This window comes from Mus caroli, unplaced genomic scaffold (genome assembly GCF_978045245.1).
Source record: "Mus caroli unplaced genomic scaffold, Mus_caroli_1 scaffold_20, whole genome shotgun sequence".
Lineage (NCBI taxonomy): Eukaryota > Metazoa > Chordata > Mammalia > Rodentia > Muridae > Mus > Mus caroli.
The window spans coordinates 24523643-24547614 of NW_028227275.1; the positions used below are offsets into that span (position 1 = coordinate 24523643).

The following is a 23972-nucleotide window of genomic DNA, read 5'->3' on the forward strand; positions in this document are numbered from 1 at the left end:
GACTAAGTGAAGACGGATATAGCAAGCTCTCAATGAGCACAAACGACAATGTGAGAGTCTATGATAACAGAACTGAAAACCCACTTAAAACGCTAGGGGCAACATTTACTCACATTCCAAATCATAGTTTTGAAAAATATCTCCTGAGAGCTTTGAGTAATATCCATAAGGGTGAATAATGTTGCTAGTTTGCCTGAGACTTTCTCAGTCTTCACACTATCATATGGGTTGTTCTCTTGTTACAACTGTCTCACTAAGTCTAACAACTCAGGTTCAAGGTGTGTCTATACACTTTTCAGAAGTAATGTGCCATATGTAAGACAAAAACAGCCGACAGGAAGGCACAGAGCAGACAAATGAGGATGCCAAGCAGTCAAGCAGAAATGAACTTTATTTTATTCAGTAACTTACAGTAGGAAAAAAAAAAAATCACAGTTATACATTATCAATAACTTCTCGAAATCAGAGATTAGGACAATAAAAGTAACAGAAAAAGAAACTGAAAATTCTAAGTGACTCCTTGAGTGGGTAGAAATCCAAGGAAGGGGGGCTGGAGAGATGGCTCAGTGGTTAAGACCACCGACTGCTCTTCTAGAAGTCCTGAGTTCAATTCCCAGCAACCACATGGTGGCTCACAGCCATCTGTAATAGGATCTGACGCCCTCTTCTGCTGTGTCTGAAGACAGTGACAGTGTACTCATATACATAAAAATACATAAATCTTTAAGAGAGAGAGAGCGAGAGAGAGAGAGAGAGAGCGAGAGAGAGAGAAAAAGAGACCCAAGGAAGGACAAGAAAACTGACCTGCAGAACCCAGTGAGGAAAAGGTCTCAGGGCCGACCACTGAAGGCCTCTGTTCTCTTTCTCCCCACTTACAGCAGCTCCATCTCTGTACTATACTAAATTTCCATTAAATTTTTTCTTTGAGCAAGGCAAGTCTTTGGATTAAAAACTGGAAACTATTGTCATTTCTGCCATGTACTCCTATTAAGTGCACGCGCTTAATAGTGTATATATGTATGTATGTATGTATGTATGTATGTATGTGTGTGTGTGTGTGAGAGAGAGAGAGAGAGAGAGAGAGAGAAAGTGCGAGTCTATGTGTGGACAGAGCACGGGTAAGTCAGGACATCTTTGGGACTGAGCTCTCACCCTCTATCTACCGTCCTGACACAGGATCTTCGTGTTGTTTCTGCACCTCTGCTAGGTGGCTGGGGATCTGGCCAATTTCCAGTATGTCTCCCATGTATCAGGAGGAACACTGAAACTACAGATGCATGCCACCACATCTGGCTTTTCATATGGGTTCCAGGTGATTTAATCAGGTAGTTAGGCTTGAACAGCAAGTATTTTGCACACTAGTCCATTTCTCTGGACTCATTACTAATTATATTTTAAAGTTACTGAGTAACAAATGACTTACAACCTTAATGGAAGTGTTATTCAAAGGGTAAAGTGCTCTGTATACAAATGCCAATTAAAAAATGTTAATTTAGCCCGGCATGGTGGCGCATGCCTTTAATCCCAGCACTCGGGAGGCAGAGGCAGGCGGATTTCTGAGTTAGAGGCCAGCCTGGTCTACAAAGTGAGTTCCAGGACAGCCAGGGCTATACAGAGAAACCCTGTCTCGAAAAACCAAAAAAAAAAAAAAAAAAAAAAAAAAAAAGAATGTTAATTTATCAACATGGTTACATATGTTGTTTTTAGTCAAATTATTCCTTTGCATTCATTCAAGTTCTTTGTCCTAGTTACAGAAATGGTCGAAGTGCAAACAAACTCTGTACTGGGAAGTAAGAGGGTTTTTATCATACTAACCAAGGAACTTCAGATGTGATCAGAAAAGAAAATTAGGGTAAGATTGGTATCCTGTTGAGATAAGAGGTGCCTGAGTGTATAATATTATGAAAAAGTCAAGGAGAACGTTCATCAGTGGATCAGAAGTGGAATGGAGAAGAAAAGACATAACAGAAATAATGTACATATGAATAGATGCATACATTTTCTAACAGTAACAAAACTTAGATTTGGTCCACAGCATTTTTTTAGTCTGTCTCTGTGCACCTAGGCGTGTATGCATGCGTGAAAATCAACAGCCTGGGGCGTGGCTCCTCCCTCTTCCTGACTTGAGACAGGTTCAGTGCTGCACACAGCATGCCAGCTGTCTGTCACAGGAGTGTTACCACCTCCTGCTTCATGGTTCTGGGGATCTGAATTCGGGTCCTTACAACTGCATGGCAAGTGCTTTACTCCCCAGCCTAGGACTATTTTGAATTGTAAACTAAGAGAAAAAAAGGTTTTTTGATAGAGTGAATAGTTTAAGGAGCTAAATATCCACTACACAGAAATTAACTCACTGGATTACAAAAGATGACCAGAAATGGTGTATACCTTTGCTTCATGTTTCACCACTACTTCAACAACATCATTGTGAGCGTTCTCAGAAGCCACGTGCAGAGGAGTCAAGAATCTTAAAGACAAAAAGCCAGCCACACAATAAGTATGTTTTCTGTACCAAAAAAAGAAAAAAGAAATAAATAAAAGGCAATACGCGCTGGTTAACAGTGTACTTACTCTTTAGTCTTTTCATTGGTGTTGGCTCCCTTTCTGAGCAGCAGTTCACATATCTGCTTTCTTCTGGGATATGGAGATGCAGCAGCACAGTGCTAAATAATTCAAATTGCAGCATTAATCAAGTACCATAGAGAACCGTTTTCACTTTAAGAATATTTGTGCTTCCAATCAAGGATAATAAACACAATAAATTTGCTCTTGAAGTATTTTCTATTGGAGAGAATCTGTAGTAACTACAAATTCTGGCATGGCAGGAAAATCCTACAGATCAAATAATATGCTACTAAATATTTTGGTTAAATTTTGTCCTGTAGTTTTGAAAAAGCCATTACTGATAGGATGAAAAATGCTACATCTAAAAGGTAAGATTCAAATGTCGGCATTTCTTCTAGAGATGGCACACAAGCGTTCTACCGCTGGACTAGCTGTCCTTAGTCCTGGGTTTGTGCTGTTAAAGGAAGACAGCACCCCCATCTGTTTTGTTCTGAACTCTGCTGGTTTAACAGCACAGATGGGATCGATGCTAAGCTGAGGACCTTCCTTATCTCATCGCTCAGCAGAACGAGGAGCTCCAATTACCTGTGTGAGTGACACCCTGTATGGTTTGTGGCTACAGCATTTCTGAGTATCAAAGAGGGAAAGAGGCAGGAGGTAGGGATTTGCCTTTTATAAACCTAGTATCTATAGTTACGGCACAAATCTTTATAATCTTAACATCCAAGAAAATACTCAAGTATACAGGTATTCTGTCTGATTGATAATTGACTAAATCAATGTGCATATTTGTTAGAACCAATATCTGAAAATCCTGGGTTAAAAATTCTGGTTAAGGCGGGCAGTGGTGGCGCACACCTTTAATCCCAGCACTTGAGAGGCAGAGGCAGGTGGATTTCTGAGTTCGAGGCCAGCCTGGTCTACAAAGTGAGTTCCAGGACAGCCAGGGCTATACAGAGAAAGCCTGCCTGGAACCTCTCCCAACCCCCGCCAAAAAAAAAAAAAAAAAAAAAAAATTTCTGGTTAAAAATTTAAAGCAAAGTTGTTCTATACATCTAAGTATATAGCGATCATGAAATCTGTTCTCCTATTATTAGTCGTGAACAGTCAGTTTCTCATAATTGTGTTCCTGATTCATTCTTTGATTTTACTGCAGTCGTCAAAAGCATTCCTTTACCATCAAAATAAAACCCACGTCTAACTGGTATACAATAGTTCTTTTGACACACTAAGGGTTCTAAGCACAAAACCTAGAGATCATTTATTTCCAAGAATTTTTTATTACACCCATCACAAATGAGACCCCTCCTCTTCTGTACCCTAGGGAAGGGCCTGCAATCTCTGGGAACTGAGAGGACACTGCCATACACAACAACTCCCCGTGAACACTTTTCAGTGTGTTTTAAGGTTGAAGACGTGGTGCTTCGTAACAGGATACTCAGAGGAAACAACATACAACATTCTTTTATCTGTACTGTTTTGCTTTCACTACCCAAGGCCAACTATGATCTGATATTACACAGAAAAGTTTTAGAAATAAACATGATTCTGAAAAGCATGATGCAATCCTGTACAGTGATACTAGGATGTGGACCACATCTCTGTCCCAGTGTACATACAGGCTGCACATGCTGCCCACTCCTAAGTAACTTTACAGCTGTCTGTTATCACTGGATCAACTGAATGTGTTTGTGTTCAAGAAATGCTTATTCTTACTTAGTGGCTCTACAGTACAGGGATAGTTTTGCTGGCAATTATGGTATAAGAAGCTATAATCACTTGTTTTAACTGAAAAGTTTCAACTTAGTAAGAACAGAAGAGCTTTTAGTAAACCTCTACCTACAGTGCCAGAAGAGCTTCATAACAGAAGATCTACTGGTATGATTGTTAATCTTACTGTATACATAATATATAAACTACTGCAGGTATGGATGTGGAAGAAAATATTAAGTAGGGTTTAGTACTATCTGTGATTTTAGGCAGTGACTGAGGAATTGCAAGATGTCCTCAGATAATGGGGTTTAAGTGTATTAGATTTTCACACTAGAAAGTTTCCCATGTTAGTCTTTTTGAGCTTCCCCATACCATTTTAATACTGCTATGGTTTGGTTAACATTTTTTATTAGTTTAGAGCTTTCTTTGGTAAGTGGCAAATTTCAGTTTCTATTAAGGCACAGGGAAGAAGCAAGGTGTTAGCAGACGACCACTTTCCTTCCCTCCCTTCCTCTCCTTCTATCTAAGGAGCATTCATTCTCCAGCGTATGCGGCAGAGCTTTACTCTCTCTCTTGGAGCTGCTACTTTCAGGGTAGCCGGTGCCTCCCCTGGATTTCACCACTGATCTCTGGTAGCTCTGAGGCTTCACTATTCACAACTTTATTAGTTTCACAGAGGACACTTCCCTCACCCCAGGCCAGCTTCAAACTCGTGGTCCTTCTACCTTAGCCTCCTAGACCCTGGGATTAGAGGCACACACTGTCATCCCCAGCTTGTTAAGGGAAGTAACTAACTCTTAAGATACTTTATTCAAACTTGTGGAAACTCACAAATGAGCAGTTATATGTTATATCGATATGGGTTCTTAAACTACTAATATGTTTTGGGGGGCAAGGTTGTTATTTTTCTATTTAAATTCTATTTAAATTCTTTTTTTAATATACAGATGGGTAACTGATTTTAGTTCAATGTGTTAACAAATGGTTATTTCAACATGTAACAGGCTAAGGCAGGAATATCACATATACAAGACCAATCTGGGCTAATATAGCAAGATACTAGACTCACAAATTCAAAACATCAACAAAAACATCAACCAGCAAACCAACAAACAAAGGAGTATTTTAAAAACAGTACCATCACTAAGATCAGACATTATGACTACTTTGGCTTACTGTATTTTAAAAGCTTAAGTTTGAAACATTACCAGTGCTGTTTCATGTGTCTGAGGATGTTTGAAATTCACCATTTCCAGAGAAAGATGTTTTTTGATTCTTGTAACATCAGCTTCTCGTGCAGCTTGCAGCAATGAATGGCCTTTAAATTCATCTAAACAAAGAAGCATTTATGTCTACATGAAACTTATCATGGTAATAAAGCTTGCCTACTAATATTTTAAAATTATTTTCAAATAATCTCCAAAAAGTCAGATTAAGTCTCAAAATTAATAACTACTGATAACAATAATTAATAACAGACACAATGGCATTCTAGTTCCCTTCAATTCATTCTCAAGTATACATAAGCTTAAACCATGGCAGATCCATGGTCTATTGATATTTTCTAATTGGATTAGAGATATTAACAGTTACAAAGGATGAGCACAATTGCATTAGCACACAGTGGTAGCAGACAGTCTTGCTTATACCCATCTGCAGATCAAACACATTGGCTTGTCAAGTTTTTCACAGGATAAACAAAATTAAGGAATATATTTCCTCTAAGTTTCTCTTTTACTTATCTGACTTGTAAAATCACTATCATTTACTGCTCTAGAATAATTTTAGATCATGCTGCTCGTGTATATGTAATAATACTACATCTGAACCAAGTGCTTATTTCTTTTTTTCTCTCTAAGATTTATTTACTTATTTATTATATGTAAGTACACTGTAGCTGTTTCAGACACACCAGAAAAGAGCATCAGATCTCATTACAGAGGGTTGTCAGCCACCATGTGGTTGCTGGGAATTGAAGTCAGGGCCTATGGAAGAGCAGTCAGTGCTCTTAACCACTGAGCCATCTCTCCAGCTCTTGTTTCAGCCCCACTTGCTGTAGCTGTCTTCAGACACCCCAGAAGAGGTCATCGGATCTCATTACTGATGGTTGTGAGCCACCATGTGGTTGCTGGGACCTTTGGAAGAGCAGTTAGTGCTCTTAACTGCTGAGCCACCTGTCCAGCCCCCAGAATCTAAATTATTAACTATACTAAAAAGAAACAAAGACCCATCCATAGAGAACATAGTTTACTCTTTAAACATTCCCAAAAGTAAAACTGAGAAGGAAAAAAAGCTGAGTCATGTATCTTAGCTGATATCAAACCTTTTATTTTCATTTTTAAAAGATTTATTTTATTTTTATGAGTGCACTGTCACTGTCTTTAGACACACAGAAAAGGGCAAATCAGATCTCATTACAGATGGTTGTGAGCCATCGTGTGGTTGCTGGGAACTGAACGCAGGACCTTCGGAAGAGCAGTCAGTGCTCTTAGCCACTGAGCCATCTCTCTCCAACCCTCAAACTTTTTCAAGACAGGATCTCACTATGCAGCCCAGGTTGCCCTTGAACTGAGGTTCTCCTGCGTCTGCTCCTAAGTGTTGGGATCAAAGGCACGCACCACCACACTCATCTGGTGCATCACTTTCATACTTACACGATAATCTTTCCTTCAGCTGTGCCGTGGGGGCCAGGTCTATAGCACTTTTATTGTGACAGTTCAGCAGGGTTGGATCTGCCCCGTAACTTAGGAGGAGAGAACATACTTCAATCCTGTTCTTAGAAGCTGCCTCATGAAGAGGAGTGAACTGCCACAGGTCCATTGCATTCACACAGGCACCGTGCTGGGAAGAAAGACATACAGTTACTGTTTGTTCTTATTAACACTGTGTAGTCCAACAACATGTAGCAGGCTGAGAAAGGTCTTCTGCAAAAACCTCCCTATCTCTTGGAAGGTGTAATTTAAAAACAGAGCTCCACTCTTAATGAGAGTAACTTAGTGAATTTCGATAAATATATATCCATTCGATTACATAAGATTTATACATTACTTTAGAGTGTTTTCTGTTTCTTTCATTGGGGATTTTTGCCCCATTCTTTTAGTACCTTGTTTATGTGTTCCTGAATTTTATAAAAATGAAATACAGGAGACCATTCACATTCAGAGCTTTCACACATCAGTGTCCCCAGCCTCACAATTGTCACTAGTCTGGATTGCTGTGCAGCTTCCATGACACTGCAATACCCTTAGCCTGTCACTGGACAACTGGACAATCCTAAGGCAGCAGGGAGAAAGAAGAGCCTAAAATAAGATTCCTTAATGTGATTTATACTTCCATCAGCACAGAATTAAATTAAGATAGTTTTTTAAAAGTTAACATCATACATTGTATTTAGGCAACTTAAAAGTTCTAGTTTGTTTGCTTGTTTTGGAAGAGGAGAGGGAGGGTAGATTTAGATCTATGTATTTTAACTATGTGTCTCTGCACATGTCTTTGTGTGTGGGTATATCAGTACATGCACATGTCTGTGTGTGGGTGTGTATCAGTACATGCACATGTCTGTGTGGGTATGTGTATCAGTACATGCACATGTCTGTGTGTGGGTATGTGTATCAGTACATGCACATGTCTGTGTGGGTGTGTGTATCAGTACATGCACATGTCTGTGTGTGGGGGTGTGTGTATCAGTACATGCACATGTCTGTGTGGGTGTGTGTATCAGTACATGCACATGTCTGTGTGTGGGTGTATCAGTACATGCACATGTCTGTGTGTGTGGGTGTGTGTATCAGTACATGCACATGTCTGTGTGGGTATGTGTATCAGTACATGCACATGTCTGTCTGTGTGAGTATGTGTATCAGTACATGCACATGTCTGTGTGGGTATGTGTATCAGTACTTGCACATGTCTGTGTGGGTATGTGTGTCAGTACATGCACATGTCTGTGTGTGTGGGAGTGTATCAGTACATGCACATGTCTGTGTGTGTGGGAGTGTATCAGTACATGCACATGTCTGTGTGTGAGTGTATCAGTACATACACATGTCTGTGTGTGGGTATGTGTATCAGTACATGCACATGTCTGTGTGTGTGGGAGTGTATCAGTACATGCACATGTCTGTGTGGGTGTATCAGTACATGCACATGTCTGTGTGTGAGTGTATCAGTACATACACATGTCTGTGTGTGGGTATGTGTATCAGTACATGCACATGTCTGTGTGGGTATGTGTGTCAGTACATGCACATGTCTGTGTGTGTGGGTGTGTATCAGTACAAAGGCCTGGGTACCAGGTAGTCAGATCTCCTGAAGCTGGAGGGAAAAGGCTGTTGGTGGCGCCCTCGGTGGGTGCTGGTATCCAAACTCGGGTCTTCTCTAGGATTGTGTATGCCTTTAACCCCAGCCATCTCTCTAGCAGCCCCCCCAAATCTAGAATTTTAAAAAAAGATTTATTTTATGTATATGAGTACACTGTAGCTGTATAGATGGCTGTGAGCTATCACGTGGTTGCTGGGAATTGAACTTAGGACCTCTGCTCACTCTGGTCCTGCTCTCTCTGGCCCAAAGATTTTTATTATTTTATGTAAGTACACTGTGGCTGTCTTTAGACACACCAGAAGAGGGCATCAGATCTCATTAGGGATGGTTATTAGCTACCACGTGGTTGCTGGAATTTGAAGTCAGGACCTATGGAAGAGCAATCAGTGCTATTACAAGTTGAGCCATATCACCAGCCCCAAACTCTAGAATTTTCAAATCCAGAAGTAGACATCACATCTTTTGCAGCATTTTTGTAAACTTAGGTCTTTTTTGCTGATAACATATTGGCTATATTAGCACAAATATATTTTTACATAGTATCTAAATCATTAACTATACTAAAAAGAAATATATATATATATATATATAAGGTTATATTAGATATGTATTAGATTAACTATATATTATATATTAGATTGACTATATTATCAATATTAGATAATTTTGGCTTCAACTGAAGCTTGCTCATATTTATTCTTATAATCTCCATGTTAATCTGTCAATTTTTTAGATACCCCTTCTAATTTATGTTCAGAACTTTACTGTAAATAACTCACATCACTTTACTGTAAATAAAAACATTATTAAGTGAGATTAACCAGACCCAGACCCATACAGTCTCAGGATCTGTAGTTAGAATATCTATCCCGAAGCTATGCAGCTTCACACGGGACTTTATATTTTTACCATTGATTCTATTTTTATGTACACAACTGCACATTCCACACACATAAAGAAAAATGAATAGAGCTAAAACCAGAAAAACAATTAGCTTTATGTCCTCTAATTTTGTGTCAAGCCAACATTAAATTCTGGATCACAATAAAGTTACAGACAGAACATTCTGGAGTCTATTGGACATTTTCTCCCAAAAAAGAAAAAGCAGTCAACACTTGGTAGAGTTGTTTAATTATGAATCTCACAGGACTCCCCTTCCTTGGATCAGACTGCTTGCTTTCTTGCACTTGGAGGCTATCTGAGTTTGCTGGTGTCAGACTTCCTCAATCAACTCAGGGATGTGATTTGTTTCCCTCTGTTCCTAGGGACAGCGAGTGTTTTGGTCATGAAATGTAGTTACTGGGGCTGGAGAGATGGCTCAGCAGTTAAGAGCACTGACTGCATTTCCAAAGGTCCTGAGTTCAAATCCCAACAAACACATGGTGGCTCACAACCACCTGTAATGAAATCTGCTACCCTCTTCTGGGGAGTCTGAAAACAGCGACAGTGTACTTACATATAATAAATGTAAAAAAAAAATAAAATAAGAAATGCCCAGGATCTCTGTACATATTTTCAATCTTATCCTATTAAGTCCTTGCTCCTTCACCTCAGATAACAGCCCCTGGCCCTTTTGGTTTTTCCAGATGGTTTCTCTAGTTCACAGAGATCTACTTGCCTTTGCCTCCTAAGTGCTGGGGTTAAAGGTGTTCACCCTCATGCCCAGCTTAGGTATAACTTTGGTATGACCTTTTTACTGCAACTACTTTATATTCAACATTGTATGGTACCTAAAACACCTGAAGGAAGTCAAATGCTAGCTTACCAATAATCTACATTAAGATTATAAACTATCCCACTTTCTACCAAGCACTTAGAATAAAGAATAAGCTAGACACACTATACATTTCAAATCATTTTATGTAATTATAGAAAGTAATAAGACACAAAAGAACTAACCTTGACCAGAAGTTCAGTTACTTCATAATGACCGTAAGAGCAGGCATTGTGTAGTGGTACCAGATCCCTACGATGACAATGAGAAAAGAAAAGAGTCTGTAAGTCTAGGGCAATGTGCAAACTATAATTCCTGAGTCTCTCTCAAACCCATATTTCTTTTTTTTTTTTTTTTTTTTTTTTTGGTTTTTTCGAGACAGGGTTTCTCTGTGTAGCCCTGGCTGTCCTGGCACTCACTTTGTAGACCAGGCTGGCCTCGAACTCAGAAATCCGCCTGCCTCTGCCTCCCGAGTGCTGGGATTAAAGGCGTGCGCCACCATGCCCGGCCAAACCCATATTTCTTTTTTCCCTACTACTACTGGTTACTTATTTAGGCCTATATAATGTTACTAAACTCTATACTTCTGAAACAACCTTTAAACCAATTTATTCTCTAAGCTCTAGCCAAACATTACAAAAATAAAGCATTTGTTTTAATACTATTATTCTTCCTTGCTTTGAAGAGATGGTTCTAACTTTTTAATTTTTCTCACTGTGCATCCTTGGCTAGTCTGGAACTCATACATCCACCTACTTCTGTCTCCCTAGTGTTAGGATGAAAGGTGTCCCTGGTTCTAAGTTAACATGACACACGTAAGTATCTAAGCTTCTCTCTGGTCTTACAGTTAATTCCTGTGTACTGGAACATATACTGTTCCCAGGTGTGACTTCCTTTTCTTGTTTGGCCTGGCTCACATTTATATGTTTTCCAGATTTATTCTGAATACTAGTCAGGTCTTCTTTGAAACATCTTTTGAAGCTCTGTAAGGTAAATGCTACAGTCCTCAGTAAACTGAAATCGGATTCTTCTGTAATGTAACAGAGCTCCTACAGAGCAGAACCTTCAAATTCTGGCTTCCACCTTTAAGCTTGTCCCTCTCTCCTCTCCTTGGGGATCAGCGTTATTAACTGGTACAACCAAGCCAGAGCAGCCTCTGCTAATACACAGTTCTTTCCTTGCCTGAATACTGTCATTCACTAAATACTTCTACTTGAATTTCCACATATTCTCATAAAACTATAGTTCTAAAAGTCAGCACAATGTCTTCTGCCAAAACACTCTCCCTCCTGTACTTCAGTCTAACTCACTTTGTTCCAGATATAAAGGTCTTCCCTTTATTCTGTTCTTGTGCTCCCCTTCCACATCTACTACTTTTGCTCTTCCAGGGCAGCAGCCATCCAGGTTCCTTTTCATTTTCTCTGCAACCACCATTCCTCATCTTAGCTGTCCCAATGCTCACAGCACTCACTCTTAGATACTGCTCTTCTTGCTTCTAAGCTCCTCTTTCCTCAACTAATGTAACACGTATTCTCCCAGAATGCAGTCCTCCTTAAGCTCCTTTGAGGATTAAACAACCATTCCTCATCTCAGATCACAAAATGCTTACAGCTGCACAACAGTGAATTTCTTATGTTAATACACCAAAACTTCTGTGGAGTTTTTAGTTTGTTTTTTACATGTTTCTCCAATTCTCATTTGTCCCATGTAAATCATCTGCTTTATCCAATTTAGTCTGGTGTGCGTGCATGCACTAAGCAAGTGTCTGACCACTAAGCTACAATCCCTTCCTTTCACAAGAGGCGAGGAGGAAGGGATATGAATATCTTACTAAGTTGTCCAGGCGGCCTCAACATGTGATCTCCCTCCTTCTTCCTCCCGGGAGCTGGGATTTTAAGCCTGTGTCATCAAAGTCAACTTGGTTGCTATATCTTAAGTGTACTATTTGTAATTTCCTATAGAATGGTGTTCCTGAAACTCTGCTTTCTGTTTGTTTGCTCATTTATTTTTGAGTCTAGGTTCCAGAAAGCCCAAAAATGCTACGTAATTGAAGGTGACCTTGAACTCCTAAGCGTTCCAACTATACTTACCCAAGTTACAGGATTACAGGCATGTAGTAAGTAGCACACCCTGCCCTGAACTCTGCTTTCTTCAACACTGCCTTAAATTCAAGCATTCATCCTTCTAAAGGATTTTTCAATAGCTCCACCCATCAATCTCGACTTATCAGTCAGATAAATGAGGCATTTCTCGAGCTATGTATTATATTGTATGAGTGGTAGGCCCACTTCATTATAATTCCTTATGGCCCTCAGAACAACCTGCATGTTACAAAAGCTCAACAAACATGAACAATTTAAATAGCAACAGAAAAGTGCTTTATAAAGATATAGTGTACTACAAGGACCCAAACAAGATCTGACTTGTTCAAAGCTCACCCTTTATCTTTAGCATGGACATCAGCTCCATGTTGCAGTAACAGCTGTACAATTTTTACTCTGTTGTATCCTGCTGCCAAATGCAATGGAGTTGACTGAAACAGTAACCAAATAAATTAATGAAATTTACATAATAGCCATTAAAATATCTGAAAAGGTAAAAACCCAAAAATAAAACAAGAAAATCTAACCATGAGCTCATTGTTAATAAACAACCAATTTGGTTTTTTAAGATTAACATATACAGAAAACATAATAAAGAAAACATCAGAACTCTCTTTAAATGTTCCAACTTATACTTCCCCATTACCAGATGATATAAAATCAATCACAAAAGCAATACCTTTCTGCCATCACTTGCATGGCAGTTGACATTCAATGGTGTAAGCAGGGCCATCATTTTTTCCTCATTGCCACTCCTAGAAATGCAGTGAAAAAACCTATCAGTAGCTTATACTGTGTATTGTGACCACCAAAACAGGCTTCTCTTAAAGTGTGCTTATGGCATTTTCAAGATGAGGTCTGCTACATTCTGTAGCACAGACTGTACTGGAGCTCTCTATGCAGCCCAAGCTATCCTCAACTCATAGTAAGTTTATTGCCTCTGCCTCTCATGTGGAGATTTCAAGTGTGGGCTCAAGTGAAGTCTGTTTTCTCTTTATTCCTTTTAAGTAAATAAGTGTGTGTGTCTGTGTAGATCAGAAGTATCAGATGCTCCGGGAAGTGAAGTTAAGAATAGTTTTAAGCCTTCTGATGTGGGTTCTGGGAACTGAACTTCTGTCCTTTGCAAGTGCTTCTAACCACTGAGTCACCTCTCCATACCCTCACAGAGATCCATCTGCTTTTGTCTCAAGAATGTTGGAATTAAAGGTGTGCACTACTATGTTTAGCAAGAATTAGGTTTTTTTACAGATTCATTTTTTTATGTGAATGAGTACTCTGTCTATGTGCACACATGTACATGCATGCCTGGAACTCAAGATTATAGGAACTACTGGAACTAAAGTTATTACAATGGTTGTGAGCTGCCACCATATGAATGCTGGGAACCAAACCCAGCATTAAGGGCTCCTAATCCCTGGGCCATCACTCGATCCTCTCACTGTCAGGTTTCCATGGCACATATATGTAACACTAGTACATACCTGGCACTTTCCAAAAGTTCATCTTTCTTATAGTCACCTGTGAATTGAGGAAGGAGAGGATGATCAGAAATTTTCAAAACAAAAATTCAGTGATAGTTTTATGACCACAGAAACTATAAAGACAGTCTACATAAATAAAACAAGGTCCAAACAAAGTGTTAACAAGCTGACGCAGAGTTAGGCTGCCAGTAAACTCTCCTTTTCCCCTAAAATAAGTGTATTATGCTAATTAGGGGGTGGGCACAATCCACCACTTCATTCAAAACCCAAATGAGAAAGTACAACTCAAGCGTGTAATAGGAGAAAACCTCCTGTACACATGAGCTCTGGGTTCAATTCTCAGCACCAATTTAAACCCAATTCAAACCAAACCAACCAAATAAAAACCCATCCCACACCATAACCTTACATAGCTTAAAACTACTTTATAATAAATATTTTAAAAGATTAATTATCCAAGCTCAAGACTACACTGAATTCATACTGACTACTCAAGGCAAAGAACAGTAAAGAAGGAAACAGACAGCTGACAGTTACAGTGACAACACGCTCTCCAGTCTTCAATCTTCTTAGCAATGCCAGAAGAAGTATCACAAAGTGTAAGCACAAAAGCTTACAGTAGACCCTCAGGGCTTTGCCTTTTAGATCAGATATAATTCTAACAGTACCCAACAGGTGAGAATCCAGTAAGTATGGCTGGAGGGGTGGCTCAGTGGCTAAGAATGCTTTCTGCTGTTGTAGAAGACTCAAGTTTGGTTTTGAATACTTGGTATATAGCATCTCACAATTGTCTATAACACAGTTCCAGAGCTCTGAAACACACTCTGATCTCCTTAGGCACTGCACACACATGTGGACATACATATTCCCTATCTCTCGAAATTAAGTAAATAAATATTTATAAAAAGAATCCATAAATATGGCAGTTGCTTAAATGGATAGCATACTGGATAAAGGCAAATCCACATGAGATAGGTACAGTTCAAACCAAGCCCGCTATCTAACCAGATCTGTACTCATGTCAACAGATACCAAGGAAACGAATTATAGCTATAACAATCATACCCATGGCACTGAAATGGGTCCCAAATCTTGATTTAAAATGACTATAAGAAAATTAGTGATTTTTTAAAAGGGTTCCATTAAGAAAAATTCATTATACTAAAAATAAAATAGTAAATAAGGGGGTACATATTAATTGTTTGAAAAACTTGGAGTATTTTAAAAATATCCTGAACACCTGAAGCAACATATGATTATCAAACCCTGCCCACCGATACAAAGGCAAATTTAAAAACCAAACCAAACAAAACAAAAAACAAGAAAAATAAAAGCTTTATCTTTTTTGGGGGGGGTGTGGGGGTGGGGGTAAAGAGGAAGAGCAGTCAGTGAGTGCTTTTAACCACTGAGCCATCACTCCAGCACCAAGTTTTTTCTTTTTTAAGCAAGATTCAAATTCAACTGTTGAGAGATCGCAAAATAGTAAGTGAACAGAAAAGTAAAAATTCTACTTTTGGTCATTAATTGCAAGATGGAGGCTTCTGTCTACCTAGCCCCTCAGGTATTTTCATTCCTCCTGCAATAACTGAAGAGCACACAGACTTACCAGTCAGAACAGCTTTGGCCGATGGGTCTGCTAAATCCAATGCTGTCCTTCCATCTGTATTTCGGATGGTTGGCTCAGCTCCATGCTGTAAAAGCACTACGAAAAACAGCAGCACTACTTTAAAAATGGTGACCATGGCAATCTGAATTAATAAATCAGTCTCTTAATAGCTCTGGCACAGGAACCAGTAAGATGTCTCAGTGGGTAAAGGCATTTGCCGTGCAAACCTCATAATCCGTCTAAAGGTAGGAGAGAACCGAGCCCATTGGGTTGTTCTCTGACCTCCATACATGTATGTGTCCTATCCATACCCTCCATATCATACAGACACAAACCATCACCATCTTAAAAGTTTTAGTACAGAATTCACAAACGTTTTCTATCTTCATAATATAGTAAATGTTTAAATTTAAGAAAATATAAACTATGGCTCAGTGATGGTGGTACCTTTAATCCCAGCACTTGGGAGGCAAAGTCAGCTAGGTCTCTGGGAGTTAGAAGCCAGCCTAGTTGACAGTGTGAGTGACAGGCAGTCCAGGCTACATAGAAAAACCTAAGTTGTTTTTTGGTTAAAGAAAGAAAATGGAGCCAGGCGTGGTGGCCCACGCATTTAATCCCAGCACTCGGGAGGCAGAGGCAGGTGGATTTCTGAGTTTGAGGTCAGCCTGGTCTACAAAGTGAGTTCCAGGACAGCCAGGGCTATAGAGAAACCCTGTCTCGAAAAAACCAAAAAAAGGAAAGAAAAGAAAAGAAAAGAAAATGGGATAGCTATGTCACTCTTGCAACTGCTCCTTCAAGGTCATTAGTTACCTTTCTACTTGTTAAAAAAAAAATGAACTGAATCAACCAACAGAATGGAAAGCGCAGAGCTGGCCATTACCGACCCCATATACTTCTAGGTACAGTAGTTAGCCACAGGCATCAAGTAACTAAGTATACATCATAACCAAGCTTAGTGTAAAATATTCTGTGCCAGCACAGTTTCTCTTCAGAAATACCTGAACAGAGGGATATGACTGTCAGCTGAGTTTTATTTTTTTTTTTAAAGGTTAATTACATTGAATTTTGAGTTCAAATATCAACTCCTTTTTTCAGGGTATATATATACATATAGACTATATATATATATATATAGTCTCACTATATATATAGTTATATATATATATATATATATATATATAGTCTCACTATATATATAGTCTTGGCTGGTCTCAATCTCAGAGATCTGCCTGCCTTTGCATCCCGAGTGCTGGCATCAGAGGCACTAACACATCCAGCTACACTCTATAAAGGAGCCTCACACTAGCACATTCTACTGTTACCTGTAATATAAAGACAAGCCAAGACTTCTAGTTAAAAATAAGGAGCTGGTGGAAAACAGGCAAACCTATCAGGGTCTCTCATGTGCAGGGCAGCACTCCACCACTGAACTGTTATCTACCCTACCCCCATCTTCTCTCTCTCTCTCTCTCTCTCTCTCTCTCTCTCTCTCTCTCTCTCTCACACACACACACACACACACACACACACACACACACACACACACACACACACACACGACAAGGCTAATTTGTATTTCTTGCTACTCTGTAACTCAAGAGAAATGTGAACAGTAACTCTAAACTTTCTACTAGCTATACTAAAAACTTTAACATAATTAAGCCAATATCAATATAGCCAAAATCTTTACTATCTTCAGTATAATCAGCATAAAATCTAAACATTTGACATCTTTTCGTACTAAGATTTTGAATACAGCATGTATTTTTCTTCTTATAGTATACCTCAATTTGAACCAGCTACACTTTAAGTCCTCAGCTACTATAATGGACTCTATAGCTCTATAAACTATACTTGGAAACTATGTATTACAAAATTAAAGCTAAAAATTTCTAAGTCTGAGACTGAGGTACCAGAGATGTGGTTCAAAGAACAGATAGAGCACAGGACATTAAGTGGCTAAATTAACACAGAACAAAGCGGAATCGGGCAGAGAGACATTAAGTAATCCAGTTTGCCATCTCTGTAAATTACCTAGCTTAGACCAAAGCTGGTGACTGATAAAATGAATGGGGACTTGGGGTACAAAAGTGCTATACAGAGCTACCAGTTTGTTAACTGTGCTAAATATGGCTTTCTAGCTACTAAGGAGTTGAAGTATTCCAGTTTTGCATCATGAAAAATAAAATGATGCTAAGGTATGACCTCAAAACCCAATTTTGTCTGGCTCAGGAAAAGTAATCACCAAGTAAATAAAAATCTCCAATGGCTTCTCAGGCATTCTCTACAGTGACGAAGCTGCTGAGCAAGCCCCATCTCTCCTGCGAGGTCCATGGACTGGAAGGGACTCCTAAGCATTCCATTAACTGCTGCTTTCCTGGGTTACCTTCACAGGTTATTTCCTGTCTTCTTACACATCTGTCTTCCTAACACATCCACTCTACCTAACCCATATCATTACTCTAAGCTGGATGTGGTCACTCAGGCCTAAAACTTCAGCTTCTTTATAAGTTAGAGGCAGAAGAATGGCAAGGTCAAGGCCAGTCTGGCAGCTTATATATTCCTATACAGTAACAAGACCTTCAAGCCACAAGTGGAGTTCTTCATAAAGTCCTTTCCTGTTTTTCTAACTTTTCTCCAGTATAAAGATCCCAGAAAGCTGAGCCTTGAGGGCTGAATCTGGCTAATTATTCTATTTAGGTTTTTGTTACTGGAATAACACCATGACTAAAAGGAAGTTGGTCTTTGGAAGAAAGGGTTATTAGGCTTCCAGGTTACACTCTATCATCAAAAGAAGCCGAGGAGGAACCTGGAAGCAGAAGCCTAAGGGCAAGACCTGAAGCAGAGGCCATAAAGGAGCACTTGCTTAGTGTTTGCTTAGCTACTGTCTTACAAAGCCCAGACTCACTGCCTAGGAAGGAACTGCCCATGGTGGGCTGTCCCTTACATCAATTAACAATCAGGGCAATATAATGTAGGCAATCCCAACTGGGGCTGAGTCTTGCCAGGTGACTCTACTTGTTGTCAAAGTGACAAAAATAAACCAACATATTAAATTATACCATTGTTGACAGGGTTTCTCGATACAGCTCTGGCTGACCCTGAACTTAGAGATACACCAGACTCTGCTTCCCAAGTGCTGAGAATAAAGACCCGCCCCCATGCTCGGCTGCCTTTATTTGCTTCTTTATGCTCCTTATCTCTCAAGAGAGCACAGGTTTCTAGAGAATCATTTTTTCCTATTTCTCACAATTTTAAGATTTTAAAAACAGACACTCAAAAAAATGGTTAGATTGAGGGTTAGAGAATAAAAAGGTTAGAAAAAAAATCATAAACAGATTTAAATGTAAGTTCAGCCTGGTAGAAAGATGACACTAGCAACTTAATCTAGACTCAGAATTATTACAATTTCTAGAAAATTCTGAAAAATAAAGGCTTACCAATGCAAACATCAATTTTTCCTTTAATTGCAGCTTCATGGAGAGGAGTATAATTCCAATTATCCCGAGCATTTGGGTCTGCACCATGTTGCAAAAGAAGATTGACTACTTCAGCGTGACCAAAAGAGCATGCGTTATGAAGAGGAATAAGACCCCCATCATCACGTGCTTGCACATTTGCACCGTTCTGAAGAAGATATTCAACTACATCCTTCCGTCCAAAACCTACAAGAAAACAAATTTACCAAGATAAATGACAAGCAATGCAAAAAATGTTTTAGAATGGGAAATAACAAGTTTAACAATTTAAGGACTGTTGAAAAGGTGACCTGAAATATATACAACTAACCTTAATGTTTCAGCCAAAGGTCTCTCCCTGTAAGTAGCTTAGTGTTAGGTTTTTAGTTGCTGCTGCTACTAACAACAGAGAAACTTACAAAAGGCCCAAACCTCAAATCCCAAATGATTCCCAACTACATGACATTTCTAATTGTAAATACCAAGCTCTGCATATTTAATGTGACACATTTTCAGACAGACACTTCATGCACGTAACAAGTATGTAAGTAAATACCTAATAAATGACAGACTTAAGTCTTAAGAACCCCTTTCTGCTCCAGCAAGATACCACGATGCAAAACAAAGCAAGACCAGCTTACAGCTTGTACTTGTTCATATGGTAAGACAAAAGTGAAATGCATCTCTTTGTTTTGCTATTTGACAACAAAAACCTCTTTCTAGGTAGGCTTTTTGTTGTTGTTGTTCTTTGTTTTTTGTTTTTTTTTGGTTTTTCGAGACAGGGTTTCTCTGTAGCCCTGGCTGTCCTGGAACTAACCCTGGAGACCAGGCTGGCCTTGAACTCAGAAATCCACCTGTCTGCCTCCCAAGTGCTGAGACTAAAGGCATGTGCCACCGCTGCTCCACCACTGCTCGGCTCCTTCTTTAGATGGATGTGGCACAGTCTTTCCAGGTTGATAGGAAAACTGACTGCAAACGAAAGAAACTGTGCTGAAGAGGTTAGCTGTTTATTTGGGGGCCATGGAGCAGGGAGAAGGTGGAGGGAGTTTTCCAGTATTTTTTTGTGGGAAAGATGGGTATTGTGTGCGTCTTCGCATGGCGTTAAGGACACTGGATGTCCTGCTCTGCCACTCCTCTCTTTATTTCCCTCAGCTAAGCTACTGATCAGCCAGTCCCAGCCATCCTCCTCTGCTCTCCTATTCAGTGCTGTGCCCCCTGTTTGTTTCTCTTTGTACACTTGAGTGCTGGGATTTAAACTCTGGTTCTCTTACACTTGCACAGCAAGTGCTTCTACCACTGAGCCATCTACCTCCTTAGCCTCCCCCAACTCCTTTGGTTTTTATAGCCCAGGCTACCTTTGACTTTGCTATGTAACCAAATATGACCTTAAACTTCTGATCCTCTTGTTCCTTCCAAGTGCAGCATCATGCCCTGTTTGTATGACCTGAGAATCAAACCCAGGCTTCCTAAATGCTAGGCAACTAAGCCACAGTTTCAGTTTTTTCTTTGTAGCTAGATTTCTCCTCTCTCAATAGCAAACAACTTGAAGAAGACACATTGTTGTTTAAGAAACCAAACGTATCTGTTTTAAAGAGACAAAAGAGCAAATCCTTCATGACAGCCAGGATACATATCAACTTACCAATCAGAGGAAAATTTGAAAAGACCTACAGGACTCACAAGGTAGTGTTTAGAGTCTGGCCTACAGACTTGTATTTTTCTTTTCTTTTTAAGATTTATTTATTTCATGTACGTGAATACACTGTCTCTGTCTTCAGACACACCAGAAGAGGGCATCAGATCCTCATTACAGATGGTTGTGAGTCACCATGTGGTTGCTGGGAATTAAACTCCAGACCTCTGGAAGAGCAGTCAGTGCTCTCAACTGCTGAGCCATCTCTCCAGCCCAGACTTGTATTTTTCAGACAGCAGATTTTAGCGAAATCTTATCTGTGAGTCCAGTAACTTTTGCCATGATTACTGTCAAATACCCAGTGGTGGCACAGAGGTGGCACTGAGAGTAGCTTTCTCTTTCATAAACTTAAAAGAAAATACTGTATATATGAGCCACCTGAGGAAGCCTGAATTCACAATACTGCTATAGTAGATCACTAGCACTGAAGGTTTGATCAGGACAATCACTTTGGTGGTATGTAATAAATGGAAAGACTAGAGAGACAGGAGATAGCAAAGTGAAGATTTGCCATGGCTACTGTCCCAATCACATGACATGACCGAGTGCCCACCGTAAGACAAGGAAAGTGGGTAAAGCTGTGCTGCATTCACATACTATGAGGCTTTCTTTCCTCCCATTCCTTTTCCCAGCCTCTCACATATTCTTTTCTTTATTGCTTTTTGCACATATTTTTACTTATATTCCACCATTTTTAAGATGTTATTTGCATATTCCTTTTTTCTTTTAAAATCTATTGAGCTGGAGAGATGGCTCAACGGATAAGAACACTGCTCTTCTGAAGGTCCTGAGTTCAAATCCCAGCAACCATATGGTGGCTCACAACCACCCGTAATGAGATCTGACTCCCTCTTCTAGTATATGTCTGAAGACAACTACGGTGTACTTACGAATAATAATAAATAAATCTTAAAAAAATTATTAATAACTTAGACATTACCGCCCATTAGTAAAAAATTTCTTTACTGGAATAAGTTTAACTAGTTCCACCCTGATCTGGAAAGATTGGGGAATTTCCCAATCTTCTTCTTCTTCTTTTTTTTTTTTTTTGTTTTTTTTGAGACAGGGTTTCTCTGTATAGCCCTGGCTGTTCTGGAACTCACTTTGTAGACCAGGCTGGCCTTGAACTCAGAAATCCGCCTGCCTCTGCCTCCCGAGTGCTGGGATTAAAGGCGTGCGCCACCACGCCCGGCTTCCCAATCTTTTCACTACTGCACACAACACTATAAATAACTAAAGAGAGAAGGCAGAGTAAGTCAATAGATTCCACTGGCTAATCTGATTGAGATACAGAGTGCACAGGGTTGGCGTGTGCTAGCTATTTGTTTTTATTGTTGCTGTTTTGTGGCCTTGACAAAAGCTAGAGTCATCTGAAAGGAGGAAATGTCAACTGAGGAACTGCCTCAGTAAGATCTGGCTGCAGGCAGTTGTAGGGCAGATTCTCAGGGATGGATGGATGTGGGAGGGCCCAGTCCGTTGGAGGTAGTGCCACTTACCTGAGCTCAAAGTTCTGGGTGCTGTAGCAAAGCAAGCTGAGGAAACCAGTAAGCACACTGCTTCTGATCCTGCCTCCAGATTCCTGCTGTTTGAATTTCGTTCCTGACTTTCCTCAGCAATCAACTGTGCAGTAGAAGTGTAAACAAAAATAAGCCCTTTCCTTCCCAAACTGCTTTTGGTCATGGTGTTTCATCACAGTAATAGCCCTAACTGAAGCAGTAGGTAAGGTCTCGTTCTGGAAATGCTTAGTTAGAAGTGCTTATTGGGGGGGGGGGGGGGGGGGGAGGGCTGGAGAGATGGCTCAGCGGTAAGAGCACTGACTGCTCTTGAGGCCCTGAGTTCAAATCCCAGCAACCACATGGTAGCTCACAACCATCCATAATGAGATCTGATGCCCTCTTCTGGAGTGTCTGAAAACAGCTACAATGTACTTACATATAACAATAAATAAACCTTGAGAGAGAGAGAGAGAGAGAGAGAGAGAGAGAGAGATGCTCATGGGACAAATGCCCAGTTAAGTAGCAGTTAAGTAGTAGGTTCTGTGGATCTGAAACTCAGGAAACTGGTCCAAGCTGGAGATAGTTACTCTGGAGTACTATGAAGCCAGACATGAATATTAATGAAGCTAATTAGAGAATACTGATATCCTATTATATTTTGGGAAATATACTTAAGTCCCTCCTCACTTTCTCAAATCCTCTGCTCTCCCTGTCCTCCATCAATCTCTACCATTTATCTCTATTAGAGAATTCCCTAGAGTCCATCCAAACTCATTTCTTCCATTCATAGAAAGTCTTCCTCCTGAACTCACATCTTCAGCTCTGATACTTCATAGTTTATCTCCTCCTCTTTTCTCAAATCCAGCAGCTTCTGCTTCTTTCTCATAGCTGCTTTAGACAAGGTCACTTACTATGCCACATTCCCAAATCCAAAGGACACTGTCTGTATTTGACTAGACGTGCCAACAATATTCAACAGCTCACTACTCCTTCCTGCTGGGAATGCTCTCTCCAAAGAGTCTGAGGAGTCATGATCCTGGTCTTCCTGACCCATTTAAACACTTAAAAACTGTAAGGAAACAGCAACTATGTTAGAGACTCTTCTGGTATATATCATAAACCAGTAAGTAAACTAAGTCTCCACTTAAAATATATTTTGTGCCGGGCGGTGGTGGCGCTCGCCTTTAATCCCAGCACTTGGGAGGCAGAGACAGGTGGATTTCTGAGTTCGAGGCCAGCCTGGTCTACAGAGTGAGTTCCAGGACAGCCAGGGCTACACAGAGAAACCCTGTCTCGGGGGAAAAACAACAACAACAACAACAACAACAAAAAAAAAAACCCAAAAAAGTAACCACCCAAACAAGGCCACCTGTTATCATCTAACACTGGTTGGCTGTCTCTCTTCCTTTGTGAAGATGAAAGCACCATAAGAGCAGGGACTCAGTCTTTGCTCTTCATAGCAGTGTTTCGGCATTTACTAAAATTTGTAATCTAATACATGGGTTAGTAATCTCCTAGTCTATATACTCATCTTTCTCTCTGTACAGTGTCTCAGCGCCTGGCTAGCTTTAAATTCAATCTCGTTGTACCTAGTCTCCTAGGGCTGATTACCAAACCCAGCTCCTGGATGCTAATTCCATAAGGGACCAGGACTGTGAATGTCTTAGTTTCCTGGAGTACTTCAGAGGATGAGACATTTAATAGTTTGTTGATGTTTGCTTACTATACCCCTGTATTAGAAAGAAAGCTAGAATGGTACCAAGAAGCCAAGAAGGAAATCTTTAAGGAGACAGTAAATTACTGCTATGAGGTCTTCTCTTGCCA

General features: G+C 39.9%; 1 protein-coding gene across 3 annotated transcripts in view; it reads right to left on the reverse strand.

The window, feature by feature from the left end:
* The window catches only part of Tnks2 (tankyrase 2), a 56341-nt gene that overhangs the window by 28306 nt on the left and 4063 nt on the right, over positions 1–23972 (reverse strand). For 2 of the 3 annotated variants that reach the window (XM_021151390.2, XM_029472447.2), the window contains exons 2-11: positions 18942–19166; positions 15502–15597; positions 13896–13932; positions 13094–13169; positions 12751–12845; positions 10498–10564; positions 6933–7119; positions 5487–5608; positions 2572–2663; positions 2389–2467 (exon numbers count right to left, since the gene is read on the reverse strand). In XM_021151390.2, the coding sequence (XP_021007049.1) occupies positions 2389–2467; positions 2572–2663; positions 5487–5608; positions 6933–7119; positions 10498–10564; positions 12751–12845; positions 13094–13169; positions 13896–13932; positions 15502–15597; positions 18942–19166 (1076 nt within the window). The remainder of the gene's footprint in view (positions 1–2388; positions 2468–2571; positions 2664–5486; positions 5609–6932; positions 7120–10497; positions 10565–12750; positions 12846–13093; positions 13170–13895; positions 13933–15501; positions 15598–18941; positions 19167–23972) is intronic. The other variant, XM_029472446.2, reaches the window with a different exon arrangement.